The sequence below is a fragment of the Aethalodelphis obliquidens genome, unplaced genomic scaffold (assembly GCF_003676395.1).
Source record: "Aethalodelphis obliquidens isolate GAN/ISIS:26980383/991018 unplaced genomic scaffold, ASM367639v1 scaffold62, whole genome shotgun sequence".
NCBI classification, from domain to species: domain Eukaryota; kingdom Metazoa; phylum Chordata; class Mammalia; order Artiodactyla; family Delphinidae; genus Aethalodelphis; species Aethalodelphis obliquidens.
In genome coordinates, this window is record NW_020838006.1 from 5,426,059 (window position 1) to 5,444,121 (window position 18,063).

General features: G+C 44.7%; 1 protein-coding gene across 1 annotated transcript in view; it reads right to left on the reverse strand.

The window, feature by feature from the left end:
• The window catches only part of SUSD5 (sushi domain containing 5), a 39,107-nt gene that overhangs the window by 8,444 nt on the left and 12,600 nt on the right, over positions 1-18,063 (reverse strand). Inside the window, exons 3-4 of the mRNA XM_027088263.1 lie at positions 16,573-16,691; positions 6,155-6,343 (exon numbers count right to left, since the gene is read on the reverse strand). Of these exons, the coding sequence (XP_026944064.1) occupies positions 6,155-6,343; positions 16,573-16,691 (308 nt within the window). The remainder of the gene's footprint in view (positions 1-6,154; positions 6,344-16,572; positions 16,692-18,063) is intronic.

The window sequence follows — 18,063 nt, forward strand, 5'->3', positions numbered from 1 at the left end:
TGTGTGTGTGTGTGTGTGTGTGTGTGTGTGTGTGTGTGTGTGTGTGTCTGCCTGCCTGTCCGTCTGGAGGTTCTGCCTTCAGAGCTCCCTGAGCCTAGAGCATCCCTGGATGGCAGCCCAGGGCCCAGAGCCAAGCTCTTCCTGTCTGCCCAGGTTCTCAGGTCAAGGTCTGGCTCAGAAACAGGCTCTCACTGTGTCACAGTTTCGCCAAAACCTCAAATGAAGACACAGACACCAACTGTTTACAAAGAGTCTACTCATGACAAAATATCCCAAGCCTGTTTTTCCCTTCTTGAGTCACAGTAAAGTTTGTTGCTCACTGAATGTCAACCCAAAATTACACTCTGCCTCAAGGTGGGGAACATCAGCCCTTTGCCTGCTGAGGTGTAATTTCTCTCCCCTCCCTCTGCTCCCCTGAGTCTGCGCTCTCCTTAACCAACTCTCCAGCCCTCCCCTCCCCCACGCTCTCCTGAAAGCTGGGCTGGCACAACACTGGGCCTCCTGATTTAGACCAACGGATCCAGGAAATGTAAACTCCATGGGCTCTCTTGGCAAAAACCAAGTCATTCCCTGTGTGTTTAGATTTAATTGTTACTTTAGGAAAACCAAAGACTACACATCAATAGAAATCAGGAGTAAAAAGAAAAGAGTCGCCCAGGTCGTGCCTTTATCAGGGGCGGAAGTATACAGGCCGGGGCCCAGAACCCTGGGCTCTCCCAGGGCTGCCATTTTTCATGTTGTTGCATTTATGGAAGCCCACGCATGCCTTCTTTTTCCCTCTGGTCTTGGCTACACAGCCTTTAAAAATAGTAATTTTGAAAAAGACAACCAGACAAGCCAGAAATAACCACTGGTTCAATGAACCTCTGAACAAATATGGCAATATTGACAAAGAGATTCTAAATTCAGTCCAGTCTCTGGCTTTTACTCTATGAAGGAAGTCTAGAAGATGGAGAAAAACAGAAATGGAAGTTAATTTAAGAAAACAAAAGATGGGCTTTAGAAATGAGGGAAAATAGCAAAGGAACTTAGTGAGGGAACAGCTAGTTTACAAAGCAAGCCCTGATGCTTTTTAGAGGCCCCTGGAGAAGCACACAGCCATCATAAAGATGTTGGAATGAGACGTGCCTGGTTTTAATCTTGGCTCTGCTTTTTTTTTTTTTAAATAATTCTTTTTTTATTTTTGGCTGCCTTGAGTCTTTGTTGCTGTGCGCGGGCTTTCTCTAGTTGAAGTGAGCGGGGGCTACTCTTTGCTGTCGTGCGCAGGCTTCTCATTGCGGTGGCTTCTCTTGTTGTGGAGCACAGGCTCTAGGTGCGCGGGCTTTAGTAGATGTGGCATGCGGGCTCAGTAGTTGTGGCTCGCGGGCTCTAGAGCGCAGGCTCAGTAGTTGTGGCGCACAGGCTTAGTTGCTCTGCGGCATGTGGGATCTTCCTGGACCAGGGCTCGAACCCGTGTCCCCTGCATTGGCAGGCAGATTCTTAACCGCTGCGCCACCAGGGAAGTCCCTTGGCTCTGCTTCTTTCTGGCTGCCTGACGCAGGAAGTTACTGAACCTCTCTGTCCCTCAGTTTTCCCATCTATCAATTGGAGCTGGCCATTTCTACTTTCAGACTTGTGAAGATGAAATGAAATAAAGTGTATAAAACTCCTCTTACAGAAAGGAACATGAGGAGACCTGGGGAAGATGAAAATGTTCTGTATTTTGGTTCTGGTGGTGGTTTCATGGGTGTACAGATCTGTGACAACTCAAAGACTTTTATATTTTAAATGGTTACTGTTTATTGTATGCAAATTAAACCTCAGGAAAGTTGTTTAAAAAAACAAAACAAGAACAAAAAACAACTCCCAAAACAGAGATGACATGGAACAGGTTTGGCATGGTTTACGACAACTCTTTTCTCAGTGCCCAAATGGGGAATGGGTCTTGTTTCCATAGCTGCAACAGACCAGGGAAGGGAAAAGGAGTAGCTGTCCATGTGTTGTTGGACTCAGAGGTGGCAGGGCTGGTAGAGTGAGTTCAAGCTTGGTGTCACTCACTTTCCTGATACTACAGACCAGAAAGCACAAACAGAACCATGGAGCTTGGAGTGGAAAATCTTAAAGGCTTTTCAGAGCCTGTCTTAGCAGATACCCTTTGTCAGGGCAAGTTGTCTTTTTTTTGGCCACGCCATGTGGCATGTGGGATGTTAGTTCCCTGACCAGGGATTGAACCTGTGCCCCCTGCAGTCGAAGCTCAGAATCTTAACCACTGGACTGCCAGGGAAGTCCCCAGGGCAAGTTTTAAAGGAGGATCAAGGGGCAAATCAGAGAGCAAGGGTCTATGAGTCTCTCCCTTCCTGGGGTAATTGCAGACCAGGGTAGAGGCCATAGGACCACTGGGTGCTGAGTCAGGAGAGGGCAGAGCTGTTGAAGGCAGTGAGCACCCAGGACAGCAAGTAGGGGAATTGTCAGTGTGCCCAGGGAAGCACGTGTGGCACCATGGTCACATGGCCAGGGGTGGCCACTCGGAGTGCTGGGAGGTCAGAGACTATCTAGGGTACAAGTGGCCAGAGATGGATATGGCCTTGAAGATATGGGACTTGGTATAATAAGAAGCCCAAAGAAAACCAAATATAGCATGGAAATCTGTGCACGTGCGTAAGGAGCAAAGCATCAGGACTTTTCTATAATTAGGGCAACAACCAACCATAGTTGGATACCAAGAACATTAGAGAGGTATGACAAACATTTCGTGCTACCCAACTGGGAATGGAAACCAACTGTGGATTCAGGTAGGAGAATGGAAAATAAAATGGCCAGACCCAGACCTGGACTCTAGGAACCAAAGCTAGAGAAATACCAACACGCAGAGGGGAGAAAATGGCAGTTTAAGAAGTCCCCACCCATTCAGGTTGATGGTCAAGGCTAAAGTCCCTGTGCTAAGTGAGAGATTTCACCAGCACCACTTGAGGCTGGACCATAATGTCAAGGTGAACATACAACCTGGGTGGGCAGTGTGTGCCTGAGGCACCCTCCTGCACTGGCCACTCACTGACCACCCAGGTGGGCGTGCCCCTGTACATTCATGCCCGCTCACCATTCAAAGTTTAAATTTCATCATGCTCATTCAGGCAGTCCCCACTTTACTAATTTTTCTTTAAACCACTGCTCTCCTGAACTGATGCTTTAATAAGCAACTAAGTTCTCCACTGTAGTGGATGCTGTCGGTGCTCATGTCCCCTTTCCCAGACCAGTGCACCCATCCCCCAGCTGCTGTGAGCGACGGCAGCTGAGGGGCAGCTGAGGGTTCACAGCTGCCACTCCTCTGGAGGACCACCCTTGGAGGAATGGGAGCCTCAGTTAGGGCGGTTGCAACCCGCCTTGCCCTCCGTGCACAGCAGCCTGCAGCCAATGACAGACTAATATGGAGGAACTCAGGCCGGTCCCCTTGCTTCCAAGTGGGACCAACCCTGTGGTGCAATTCATGCTCCCCAGCTGAGATCAGGGAAAGCAAGGGATCAGGCAAAGCAAGGATCCAGCTGAGGCCACATCCTTAACTCCTCCCTCTCACCTTCCCTGCCTCCCTTATTCCCTTTCTCCCCCAACAAGCCATGGACATCTGAACAGGCTCCGCTTTTAGAGAATCTAACCCAAGTCATCTAGCCAGTCTTCAAGATGCCCAAACAGTGACAAATTTGAGTGAAACAGTCTTCCTAGTAGCCCTGAGCTCCATTCCTGTGCTCACTGCAGTTCCGCCCGGGTGCATCCCACTCCCCAGCTACACACTGAAAACATGAGGCTACCAGAACCTTCATAGGCCGTGAAACCAGTGCACACTTTTTAGCTTCCATTGACTGGACCTGTGCAGCCTTTGAGCACTTTTCCCACCTGGGAACACACACTTCCTTTAAAATTTCACCTGGGACACCTCGTTTTCCAGCTTTCCCTTTTACCTCATCATCTACTGCTTCTCTGTCTCTCCTAAGGTATTCAGTTTACTAGTTTCCTTTAGGGTTGGGACAGTTTTGCTCAACGTTGATTACACAGTACCTGGGACCCTGCCAGATGAAGGGAGGGGGACAGAGTGAATGAATGAATGGCCAGTAGGCCGTAGAAGGAATGTTGTTGTCCAAACCAAGATGGGTCCAACTCCAAAACCCTTGTTTGGCCCACCCTCTCAAGATGACTTTTCTCCAACTGAAGCAGTTCCTTAATCAAAACAAGTTGGTGTTCACTGGAAAAATACACGTAAGGTGGAGTCAAACACCTGGTGACAATATTCTTGTAACACACACACACACACACATTTATAATAACACAGATACTTTAAACGTTAAATCTATAGAGTAATGAAAACTATAACGGTCTGTATATTCAGCTAAGTGTAGCAACCAGAATTTCTGCCCAGCAGCTGAAAGCTCCAATGACTCTGCTTTGCGGTGAGAAAGTAAACACCATTTCAGACACACAAAACCTTCATTTAGTTCTCATTCTACTGGGGCCAGTAAACAACCCCTTTTAGTGGTGGACGTGCCTCGTGGGATGGTGCAGCCTCGGTGCCTCGCCAGAAACACAGCCAGCCCACTGACACCTCAGGGTGAGCCTGGGTCTGCTTTGAGGCGACACATGCCACAAGCAGCAAGTCAGGTCTTATGCCTCTTTTCTCAGACAGGTGAATCCATCGGAACTGGCAGGAGCTCCTGCCTGCCACAAAGCGGCAGCAACAGAGGAAAGTTCTAGAAAATGGCTCAAATTGTGTTTCAGGGACTTGTCCCACTCTGTAACTTTGTTATTAGTATGTGACAAGCAAGTAGGAAGTTTTTAGAAGCTTTTGTAACAATTTGACAGGGGAATTTTATGTCTATTTAAGGAAAATTTTTATTTATATCTAGAATATCTTTCCTTTAGTTTTATGCTAACTCATTTTTATTGCATTTTTACTAACGTGTCAGTCTATCAATAACAAGAAAACAAATTTTTAATTGTGCACAGAGTTTGAGACAACAAAATCTCACTATTCATCAAAAAACACTCCAAGAGGAAAAAATAAGCCACAGAATGAGAGAAAAAATTTCAACACATTAAGAAAGTTTTCGTAAAAAAGAAATCCAACATTAACATAAATAATCAAATCAATTAGAGAAATGGGCAAAAATTTTGGACAGACACTTACTGAGTAAATGCTAATAGTAAATGCTGATTAGATAAGTGCTTGGGTAGAGACATGGGTTTTACAGGTCACCATGGAGTAGTCAGCAGATTGGTGAAAAGATAAAAAGTCTCACAATCCTGAAGGTTGGTGAGGATGCTGGAACTGAGCTCTTATACACAGCTGGTGGGAGAGTAAACTGGTCAAAACACTTTAGAAAACTCTCCACGTAAGCTGGACACACACCTACCCCATGGGCAGCAACTCCACTGCCAGGAACCAAAAGAAATGTGTTCACATGTGAAACGAATGATGTGGAGGAGAACGATCACCGCAGCGTAAATTTTCGACAGTCACAACACGAGAACAAGCCAAATGACCACCAGCAGAAAAAATGGGTGGTGTATTCACACTATAGATAGTAAACTGCAATGAACCCAAAACACCACAGCTCAGGCAACAACATGGATGAAGCTCACAGACAAGACAGCACCCTAGTCTCATCATGGTTCTCCCATAGGATCTGCCGGACATTCTGGGGACCAACCGTCCTATAAATTCAGTAACATTGTGGTGCTGGAGTCATCCCCCTCTATAGCGGCAACCTCCACTTGGGACCCAGAGGTCATGGGGGATCAGGAAGGTGGGCTCTGAAGGAGTCTTGGGGAGAAAGGAACCCTGTGAGGTCAGGGAACAATTCAGGGTCTGGCATGAGGTCCATGGTGTAGGAGTCATAGGAGAGAGTGATTTCTGCCATTGGGAGAATTCCCAAGGGGGCTGGGCAGGGGTGGGATGCAGAAGCCTCGCCCCCAGGCATACGATGATGATGGAATGGGGACATTTGGGGGAATCAGATCAAGTTTCGGGAGCTAAGTGCCCAACAGGAGTCTTTTTAACCTCAGCTATAATTTTATTCAGACTCACGGGGCAGCCCAAGGAGTAGAGCAAGACAGCAGGGCAGCAGCAGAAAATTCCCATCAGGAGGAGCGGTCCATACAGCTGTCCTGGAGTTATTTTCCTGCTTACCTTTCCCGCAGGCCTGGACCAGGCCATACCACTCCCCGCAGCTGTTGCACAGCAAGGTGAAGGCTGTTTCGCGCTGGCCCGTCACGTGGCCGGGGGCGCAAAGGTACAGCAGCTCATCCCCCATCTCCAAGCCCGTGTGGCCCTGCAGGATGGTGTGTGGGAAGGAAGGTGGGTCTCCACACGGCTTCTCTGAGGACAAGAAATCACAATAAGTTTTCCCAAACTCTGCAGAACTTTTTCAGCCTGGGAGGAAAAAACAAACTTAAAAAACAACCCTTGAGACTTCCCTGGTGGTCCAGTGGTTAAGAATACGCCTTCCAATGCAGGGGACGTGGGTGCGATCCCTGGTCGGGGAACTAACATCACACATGTTTTGGGGCAACTAAGCCCATGCTCTCTAGAGCCCACGCACTGCAAAGATCCTGCATGCTGCAACTAAGACCGGATGTAGCCAAGTAAATAAATACTGAAAAAAAAGAAGCCAGTAGAGGAAGTAAAATGGAATAATATAAAATATTGGGTTAATCCAAAAGGAACGGAACAATAGAAGAGGAAAAACAAAAAGCAACCCCCTCTCCCCCATGGGTGTTGCCTGCACCTTAAACTGAGATCTCCTTCACCCTGGCATCCCCAGGACCTGGCAGAATGCCTGGTGCAGATGAAGCACTCAAAAAATACTTGTTGAATGAATAAAAGTGCTACAAAGTGCTACAACTTTGTGTTTTTATTTATTTTTTTAAAAAAAGATTTATTTATTTATTTAGCTGCATTGGCCTTTGTTGCAGTGCTCGGGTTTCTCTCTAGTTGTGGCATGTGGGCTCCAGAGCGTGTGGGCTCAGTAGTTGCGGCACACAGGCTCTCTAGTTGTGGCCCACAGGCTTAGTTGCCCTGCGGCATGTGGGATCTTAGTTCCCCGACCAGGGATCGAACCCATGTCCCCTGCATTGGAAGATGGATTCTTAACCACTGGACCACCAGGGAAGTCCCACAACTTTGTATTTTTAAATGGCCAGGCAATATTATCCTCTAATGTCTCCTTGAAAGGCGGACCCAGAGACACTGCCCAGCAGCAAGTGCTACTCTTTGTGAAATGCTGAAAAATTACAGACTGTAGAGTAGAGGATGCCTCTCCCCTCCCCCAACCTCGACCCTGATGGTAACACTGTTACCGGTTTGGTATTTACAAATAAATACTGATGGAGATGCACATAGGTATACTACATATGTAGCTGTGTGTGTGTGTGTGTGTGTTATTTTTTATTGGAGTAGAGTTGCTTTACAATGATGTGTTAGTTTCTTGCTGTACAGAAAGGTGAATTGGTCATACATATATATATATCCACTCTTTTTTAGATTTCTTTCCCATTTAGGTCACCACAGAGCATTCAGTAGAGTTCCCTGTGCTTACAGTAGGTTCTCATTAGTTATCTATTTTATACATAGTAGTGTATATATGTCAATCCCAATCTCCCAACTTATCCCACCCTCTTCTTCCCCCCTTGGTAACCGTAAGTTTGTTCTCTACATCTGTGACTCTGTTTTTGCTTTGCAAATAAGTTCATCGCTACCATTTCTCTAGATTCCACATATAAGCGATAATATATGATATTGTGTGTGTGTGTTAACGTAAAGAGGATTATATCATATTTATTACCGAGTGCTTGCTTTTTAAAAAACTCATAAACTAAGTTTTGGAGCAGGTTTAGGTTCACAGAAGAATTGAGTGGAAGGTACAGAGATTTCCCATGTTCCCGTCTCTACCCAGGCACAGCCTTCTCACTATCCTGTACCACAGTGGTACATTTGTTACAATCCATGAGCCTACATTGACATGTCATTATCTCTCAAAGGCCACAGTTTACATTTGGGTTCACTCTTCATGTTCTACAGTCTATGGGTTTTGATTGTATAAACCCAATCTATGGGTTTTGAATATATAATTACATACATCGCCATTGTAGTATCATACAAAATAGTTTCACTGCCCAAAAAATCCTTTGTGCTACACTTATTCATTCCTCCTAACTCCTGGCAAACATTAATCCTTTTACTGTCTCCATAGTTTTGCTTTTTATAGAATGTCATATAGTTGAAATCATACAGTACATAGCCTTCTCAGACTGGCTTCTTTCACTTAGTAATAAGCATTTGTTTCCTCCATGTGTTTTCAAGGCTTGATAGCTTATTTCTTTTTAGCACTGAATAATATTCTATTGTCTGGAAGTGCTACAGTTTATTTATCCATTCACCTACTGAAAGACATCATGGTTGCTTCCAAGTTTTGGCAATTAGGAAAATAAGCTGCTAATAAACATTCATGTACAGGTTTTTGTGTGAACTTAAGTTTTCAGCTAATTTGGGTAAATATCAAGAACTGTGATTGCTGGATCGCATGGTAAAAGTATGTTTAGTTTGGTAAGAAACTGCCAGACTGTGTTCCAAAGTGGCTGTACCATTTTGCACTCCCACCAGCAATGAATGAGAGTTCCTTCTGTTCCACATCCTTGTCAGCATTTGGTGTCATCAGTGTTCTGGATTTTGGCCATTCTACTAGATGTGTAGTGGTAAATCATTGTTTTTTGTTTTAAATTAATTAATTTATTTGGCTGTGCTGTGTCTTCGTTGCTGCACGTGGGTTTTCTCTAGTTGCGGCGAGCAGAAGTTACTCTTCGTTGCGGTGCACGGGCTTTTCACTACGGTGGTTTCTCTTGTTGTGGAGCACGGGCTCTAGGTGTGCGGGCTTCAGTAGTTGTGGCTTGCGGGCTCTAGAGCATAGGATCAGTAGCTGTGGCGCACGGGCTTAGTTGTTCTGCAGCATGTGGGATCTTCCTGGACCAGGGCTCGAACCCGTGTCCCTGGCACTGGCAGGCAGATTCTTAACCACTGCACCACCAGGGAAGTCCCTCATTATTGTTTTAATTTGCATTTCCCTGACGACATATGATGTGGAGCATTTTTTCGTATGCTTACTTGCCACCTGTGTATCTTCTTTGGTGAGGTGTCTGTTCAGGTCTTTTGCCTATTTTTAAATTGAGCTGTTCATTTTCTTAATGTTGAATTTCAACAGTTCTTTGTATATTTTGAATAATAGTCCTTTAGTAGATATGTCTTTTGCAGATATTTTCGCCAGTCCGGGGCTTGCCTTTTCATTCTCTTGACACTGTCTTTTGCAGAGCAGAAGTTTTCAATCTTAAGTAAGTCCAGCTTAACAATTACTTCTTTCATGTATTGTGCCTTTGGTGTTGTATCAAGAAAGTCATCACCATAAACAAGGTCATCTAGGTTTTCACCTGTATTATCTTCTAGGATTTTTGTAGTTTTGCATTTTACATTTAGGTCTGTGATACGTTTTGAGTTAAATTTTGTGAGGGGTGTAAGGGCTGTGTCTAGATTCTTTTCTTTTGCATGTGGATGTTCAGTTGTCCCAGCACCTATATTAAAAAGACTATTTTTGCTCCATTGTATTGCTTTTGCTCCCTTGTCAAAGATCAGTTAACTATATTTATGTGCGTCTATTTCTGGGCTCTCTACTCGATTCCATTGATATTTGTCTGTTCTTTCACCAATACCACACTGTATTTCTGCATCTTTATGTCTTTTAAAATTTAATTTTAAAAAGATTTTATTTTATATTGGAGCATAGTTGATGAACAATGTTGTGTTAGTTTCAGGTGTACAGCAAAGTGACTCAGTTATACATGTACATGTATCTATTCCTTTTCAGATTTTTTTCCCATTTAGGTTATTACAGATTATTGAGCAGAGTTCCCTGTGCTACACAGTAGATCCTTGTTGGTTATCTAATTTAAATATGTGTACGTGTCGATCCCAAACTCCCAATCTATCCCTCCCTCTAGGTAAGTCTTGAAGTTGAGTCATGTCAGTCCTCCAACTTTGTTCTTCTTGAATTATGAGTTAGCTATTCTGGGTCTTTGTCTCTCCATATAAACTATAGAATTAGTTCATATCCACAAAAGCACTTGCTGGAATTATGACTGAGATTGCATTGAATCTATAGATCAAGTTGGGAATAACTGCAGTGGTTTTATCTGGGCTGCCCAGCAGCCACTCGAGCCCCCAGGGATGTTCCAAACCCAACTCATTCTCTGAAGCACTAGGACAAGGGCTCACCCAGAGCTAGTCTCCCCAGAACCACTGGTATCTCAGATTTGTAGCCCGTGCTCCAGCTGTTTTCTCTGCAGTGTCCTCTTCTCCTTTCCCTAACCATTATCCCCACAGAACAAAATCCTTCAAATTCCACCTCAGCTGCCACTGCCTCAGGAAGTCTCCCTAATTACCTTCCTCCTCTGTGCCATGGAAACTCACTCATCTCTTACTTGTCCTTATACACCGTCAACTCTTTGAGGGTGGAGAGGAGTCCTCTCTCTCTCTCTCTCTCTCTCTCTCTCTCTCTCTCTCTCTCTCTCTCTCTCTCTCTCTCTATCTGAAGCACCCACAAGTCTGAGCCCTGCTTTGCATTACCCTGGACAAATAAATGAAAAATTGGCCAGTGCCAGGTCAATGGTAATGAGTGCAGACTCTTCCACACTCCCTCGGGAGACCCTGAACTGGATAAGTTCTATCAGCTGCTCAAAGCATTGCAGTTCATTGGTTCCAGTCTCCCATCGTTGCTGGAATTTCCCCAAAGCTGATCTTGAGGCACAGCGCCTCCTCAAGCAGATCTGGGAGGTGGCTATTCTCAAAAATTCCTGCTCACCTGAGAGGTGAGCATTCAGTTCTCTTTTAATTTTTGGCCACACTGCAGCTTGGGGGATCTTAGTTCCCTGACCAGGGATCGAACCTGTGCCCCCTGCAGTGGAAGTGTGTAGTCTTAACCACTGGACCACCAGGGAAGACCCTCAGCTCTCTTCTTGAAGACATAAAGGAAGGGAATCATTCCATTTCTATTTTTAAGGGAGATACAGGTAGGAGTAACGTATGCAGGGGAGGTGAAATACAGTGCTAAGAAGGTGAGGTGGGCTGGCGGGGAGAGCAGCCAGGCCAGCCCTGGCTTAGCGGGGGGAAACAGAAGCACACTCTTAGTGAGCCTTGGGTGCTACAGGGAGAAGGTGAGAGGAGACCTGAAGCCTCCAGACCCCACGCTGTTGACTCCACAGACAAGATGCCAAGAGAAGCAGAGCCAGAGAACCCAAGTGGAGGCAGCTCATTTCATCAGCATCCAGTTGGTTAAAAAGAATTTCACTTATTAAAGTGAGGTCACCACAGGGCTGGAAATTCACTGTCAGTGAAACAAAAATACTGAAAGGAAACAGAGAAACGTCTACATTCATGATGAACTTTATTTCAAAAGAGAAACACAGGAGGCAGCTTCCTGAACATTCCACAGACTGTTTTCCTTCTGGGCTCTTTATGAGGCACATGTCTGCCATTTTTGGAGTTAGCACCCTTCATGCTTCCTGTCTTGCCAAAGAGAAGCAGCAGCCCAGGGCTCGGTGCAATGAAGCATCATCAGGAAAAAGGCAACCTTTAGAGGTGATACTGCACCTGGGTGTCTGCTGAACCAGACCTCACGTGCACTCCCCAGGAGCCTCTTCTTGGCTTCTTAACCTTCCTTTGGCACACAGATTTCCCTTGGTGAAGTATAGTTGCTTTACAGTGTTATGTTAGTTTCTGGTGTACAGCAAAGTGATTCATGTACACACAACACACACACACACACACACACACACACACACACACACACACAGTAGGACCTTGTTGTTTATCTACTTTATATGTAGTAGGTTTTTAAAAAATATTTATTTATTTATTTGGTTGTGTTGGGCCTTAGTTGCGGCATGCAGGATCTTTCATTGTGGCGCGTGGGCTTCTCTCTAGTGGCGTGCGGGCTCCAGAGCACGCAGGCTCAGTAGGTGCAGCGTGCGGGCTTAAGTTGCCCCACGGCATGTGGGGGTCTTAGTTCAGGGATCGAACCCAAGTCGCCTGTATTGGAAGGCGGATTCTTAACCATTGGACCACCAGGGAAATCCCTATATGTAGTAGTTTTTATCTGCTATTTTATATATGGTAGTTTGTATATGCTAATAATCTCTAATTTACTCCTCCTCCACCCCCCTTCCCGTTTGGTAACCATAAGTTTGTTTCCTAAGTCTGTGAGTCTGTTTTTATTTTTGTAAATTAGTTCATTTATATCATATCTTAGATTCCACATGTAAGTGATATCATATGGTATTTGTCTTTCTCTGTCTGACTTACTTCACTTACTGTGATAATCCCTTGTTGACTGTCTACAAGGCTCCCCTGAGGAAAAGTGAAGAGCCATTTGGGAGCCATTTACATGCTCTTTCTAAAGAAGGAAAGGCAGAGGAACAGGGACAGGGCTCTTTCTCTGAGGGATCATGGGGAATCCATCCTGCTTTTCTGGAAAGTCCGAGAGAGAGCAGCCCTCTGACCCTAACCCCACCTCAGCATGCATTCCTGAGCCCCTTCATCACCCATCTGAAGCCTCCTCACAAGTCAGGCCCTGTTGGACCAAGACTCCAGTTTTCCCCACGCAAGCCTCTCCGTGTTGACCTGGAGGGGAGGGGAGGGGGGCAAGCTAGGCTCAGGCAAATTGCCCTGGATGCGGGGCTCTTGAGCGCTTTGACTCAAAGACACCCACACAGGGCTCACTTGCTAAAATGGCATCAGTCCTTACATAAGCTGATAGGCATCACGGATTTGCTTCATGTTTTTGTTTTTGCTTTGTTTTGTTTTGTGCTTTCCTGTTGTTGTTATTGTTGTTTTGGGAGGAGTATGTAGATCATTTGGGGGGAAATTTTCATTTTCATATAATTTCAAAGTTACAGAAAAATTTAAAAAACAAGGAACTCCCATAAACCCTTTATCCAGATTTACTAATGTGTTTTCATTTTGCCCCATTTGCTTTATCATTTTCTCTCTCTAGATAGATACAGATATGTATAGATATATATAGAGAAAATATATATCATACATAAACACATACATGTATATGTATACATATATGAATATGTACATATGTGTATCTATATCTGTAATTCTTTTTCTTTTTTTTAATTTTGTCTGCTCTGGGTCTTTGCTTCATTGCAACACACAGGCTCTTCATTGTGGCACACGGGCTTCTCTGGCTGCGGCGTGTGGGCTTAGTTGTCCCATGGCATGTGGGATCTTAGTTCCCCAACCAGGGATCAAACCCACGTCCCCTGCATTAGAAGGTGGATTCTTAACCACTGGACCACCAGGGAAGTCCCTGTAATTCCTTTCTGAACCAGTTGAGAATAAGTTGTAGACATGATGTCACTTTGTCCCTAAGAACCTTGGTATATATTTCCAAGAACAAGGATATTGTCTTACATAACTGCAGTAGTTACCAAAATCAGGGAATTTAAGCATTGATACAATACTATTATCTAATTTAAATCCATATTCAGATTTCATCAATTATAGCTGTTTTCTCCTGGTCCAAAATACAATCTAGGATCACAAATTACATTTCGTTGTCAAGTCTTTTTAGTCTATTTTAATCCAAAACAGTTGCCTTGCCTTTCTTTGTCTTTTTTTTTTTTTTTTTTCTGCACCACGAGGCTTACAGGATCTTAGTTCCCCAACCAGGGATCGAACCTGCGCCCCCTGCAGTGGAATTGCGGAGTCCTAACCATTGGACAGCCAGGGAATTCCCTCTTTCTCTTTCTTATCCTTGACATTTTTCTTTTCTTTTTTTAATTTAATTTATTTTTGACTGCATTGGGTCTTCGTTGCTGCATGCAGGCTTTCTCTAATTGCGGTGAGTGGGGGCTCTTCTTCCTTATGGTATGCAGGCTTCTCATTGTAGTGGCTTCTCTTGTTGCGGAACATGGACTCTAGGCGCACGGGCTTCAGTAGTTGTGGCTCGCGGGCTCTAGAGCACAGGCTCAGTAGTTGTGGCGTGCGGGCTTAGTTGCTCCACGGCATGTGGGATCTTCCCGGACCAGGGCTCAAACCTTTGTCCCCTGCACTGGCAAGTGGATTCTTAACCACTGCACCACCAGGGAAGCCCTCCTTGACATTTTTTTTTTAAATTAATTAATTAATTAATTAATTTATTTATGGCTGTGTTGGGTCTTTGTTTCTGTGCGAGGGCTTTCTCCAGTTGCGGCGAGCGGGGGCCACTCTTCATCGCGGTGTGCGGCCTCTCTTGTTGTGGAGCACAGGCTCCAGACGCGCAGGCTCAGTAGTTGTGGCTCACGGGCCTAGCTGCTCTGCGGCATGTGGGATCTTCCCAGACCAGGGCTCGAACCCGTGTCCCCTGCATTGGCAGGCAGATTCTCAACCACTGCGCCACCAGGGAAGCCCCCCTCCTTGACATTTTTAAGAGTATAGGCCAGTGATTTTGTACGATGTTTCTCAACTTGAGTTTGGCTAAAGCTTCCTCATGATTAGATTCAGGTTGCACATCTTTGGCAGGAATACTACTGAACTGAAGTTGTGCTCCTCTGAGTGCAGTATATCAGGAGGAACCTCTTATTGGTTTGGCAATAACTCAGTTTTGGAGTCACTGTCATGGTTTTAAACTTGGTGCCCTATACGATGTGAACAGATGTTTCCGACTTCTGGCTTCATGCACTACAGTTGTGGGCAAAGGGGCACACGCTTGCATACACAACAACCTCTTTGAAGCCTGTGAGGTGGAAAGCCCAGGATCTCCTGTTGTATGATGAGGAACACATGGCTCAGTGCCTGCCCCCCACCCATCACCCCAGTCAACATCCAGCCAACGCCCAGAAGCAAGGCCCCTACCCAGCAGCTGACTGCGGACTCGTGAATGAGCCCAGCTGAGGCCAGAAGAATAACACAAATTTTTGCCCTCCCCCCAAAATAGTGAACTAAACAAACAGTTGTTTTAAGCCACTACATTTGGGGGTGGTATGTTACACAGCAAAAGCTAGCTGCTACCTCTTGTTCATGAGAGGAAAGAGATCAGACTCAGAAGCTCCACGTATCCATTTGAGATCACTAAAGAAAGGTCATGCTGATTTTCCTCTGGCTCTGTCCTGTCTCCCTCAGGGATCTGAACCTTTGCCTATGTTTGAGATTCAAAGGACCGTTTTCATTTACTTATGTGGTTTTTTTAAAAAACAAACCATGGATGTTGTTCTCCCCCGGGGCTTTCCATGGCCACATCTTTCAGTTTCTTGACTGCAATCAGCAAATGTACAACCCTTCCTGGAGGGAGATGCCATGGCAGCAGAGAAGCCTACCGCCAATAAACATCTAACAAGCACCAGCCAGGGCTGTGGGGTTCACTGTGGCTCTTTGATTACCAACTCCTCTGACCCCTTCCCTGGAGATTGGGATTTGGTGCCTCTGGGATGTAGCCTGAGGGTTTGCATTTCTAATAAGTTCATCTGGTATTTCTTATCATCAGAGAGCTTTGGGAAACTCTGCATTAGGGAACTAATTCTCAAACTGGGCTACATGTTATAGTCACTGAGCAGCTTTTAAAAAGCCCAACGTCCAGAACATTTATATCCAGATCTCTAGGGCTGGCACCCAGGTATCAGTAGTTCTTAAAACTTCCCAGATGAGACCAGTGTGCAGCCTGGCAGTACCTGTGCTGATTTCTATGACTGATGAGTAAGCAGCTCAGTTTCTCCCCATTTTCACAGACATTCCCTTTCAGCAGCATATATTTCTGATAATGAAGGTGTACTTTTTCCAGTGCACATGAAACGCTGCCCTGGAGACTCCTTTATGGTTTTCTCCTCACTATTCAGCTGATTTCCCAGAAGGAAGTTGTATTTTTCTTTCTAGGAGCAGTTTCCTAAATCCTATAAATTTCCTTTCGGGAAAAAAGGATTTTTTTTTTCTTTTTAGAAAAATTTCCACCATGAAGACAGACCAAAGGGTAAGTGGTATCAGCAGCTGCAGCACATGCTGTCAGGGGTCTGTCCATATTTCCTAGATCCCTTTACCATTCCCATGCACAGGGGCTCTGGGTGAGCATCTGTGCATCTTTGTTGGAGGGTGACTCAGCTATCAACTCTTTGTCTGAGCACACTGAAAACCAGAAGAGTCTGGGAATTTATATCTCCCTGAAGCAAGCCCTTAAATAATGACTGACAAGTTCAGTGGTATCAATACCCCTGTTCTCTCACCCCTGATCAGGAAACCGTGGTGACCTGTGGTCACTGTCTCCAGAGATTCCCTGCAGGATTGAGCCAAAGTTACCCCCCCACCTCACAGCCACTGTGGACTTTGCTTAGTGCTGCACCATTGCCTTCCCCCTTCCTTTCCCTGTCCACTTCCCCACTGCCATGTTGGCTTTTCTTTGGAAGTCTTCCTGATTCATGATGTTCAGTGAATCCTCATCTTAAGGTCAGTTTCTAGAGAACACTACCTAAGAGGTCAACCCCCACGAGCACACCCTCTGAAACCTTTACAAAGGCTCTGGCACTGACCTTCATCCTTAATACACAGGGCATTGTATGTGCCACCAGGAACTGGGTTGCTTTCAATTCGCACATCGACAGCTCTCATGATTTGCTGTTCACCACTCCCCTTGCTACACATGGTTGTCCTAAAACAGACAAAGAAGACACTGGGTTAGGAGAACTAACCAAAACTGGGAAAGAATTCTTTTCTGCTGTCAGCTCTGAATCAGCAGAGATTTTCCTGATTCAGTTTTGGCTGAAAGTATCAATATGATGAAGTATCAATACTCTCCCCAGAAGTCCAAAAGCAGGAAGTTATAGGTGGTACTTGAGTTGAGGTCACATATATCAATTCAAGATTCAGGGGCAATACATTGTTGATCTCTTTTAGTATACACTTGGTTTTTATTTCATAAAATTCTCTTTATTAGTTCTCTTCTTTTGAGGGGGTTTGTTTTGCTGTTATTTTCGGATTTCTTAAGATGGATCATTGGTTCATGAACCTTCAGCCTCTTTGCTTTTCTAACACAAGCATTTAACGCTTTACATTTTCCTCCAGGTATAGCACTAGTGGCATCCCATGAGTTTGAGTATGTTATATTTTAATATCATTCATTTCTACATGTATGTAAATTTCCATTATAATTTATTTTTGCCCCATGATTTATTTAAGGATATCTTTTGTAAACAACAAATAGTAGAACTTTAAAAAATCCACCTGGTGGTCCTTGTTTTCTAATTAGAGCATCACATCTGCTTAATTTAATAACAGACCTCTTTGAATTTAAATCTGCCATATTTCTATTAGTTCTGCCCATTCTTCTTCCTTTCTTCCTCTCTTTTCTTTCCCGTATTTTGATTGTTTGAATTCCTTTTTGGCAATCTCTTTTTCTTCTGTATTGGTTTGGAAGTTATATGTTCTTTTACTATTCTTTTAGTGGTTACCACAGAGGTTATAACACTCTTCCTTGACTTATTAAAATTTAATGTTACTTTTTTTTTTTTTTGCGGTACATGGGCCTCTCACTGTTGTGGCCTCTCCTGTTGCGGAGCACAGGCTCCGGACGCGCAGGCTCAGCGGCCATGGCTTACGGGCCCAGCTGCTCCGCGGGATGTGGGATCTTCCTGGACCGGGGCACGAACCCGTGTCCCCTGAATCGGCAGGCGGACTCTCAACCACTGCGCCACCAGGGAAGCCCTAATGTTACTTTTACTCTCTTTCCCAACAACACAATTTAAAATACTATGTATTAACATACTTAAAACACTTCCTGACTGATATACCATTTTTTAGTGTTTAGTATTACTGTTACTGCTTTATATAATTATAGATCTTCCTCGACTTACAGCGGGGTTATATCTCCCAAAGCTCATTGTAAGTTGAAAATATGGTAAGGCAAAAATGCATATAACACACAAAACCTACTGAACATCAGAGCTTAGCCTAGCCTACCTTAAATGTGCTCAAAACACTTACTTTAGCCTACAGCTGGGTAAAATCATCTAACACAAAGTCTA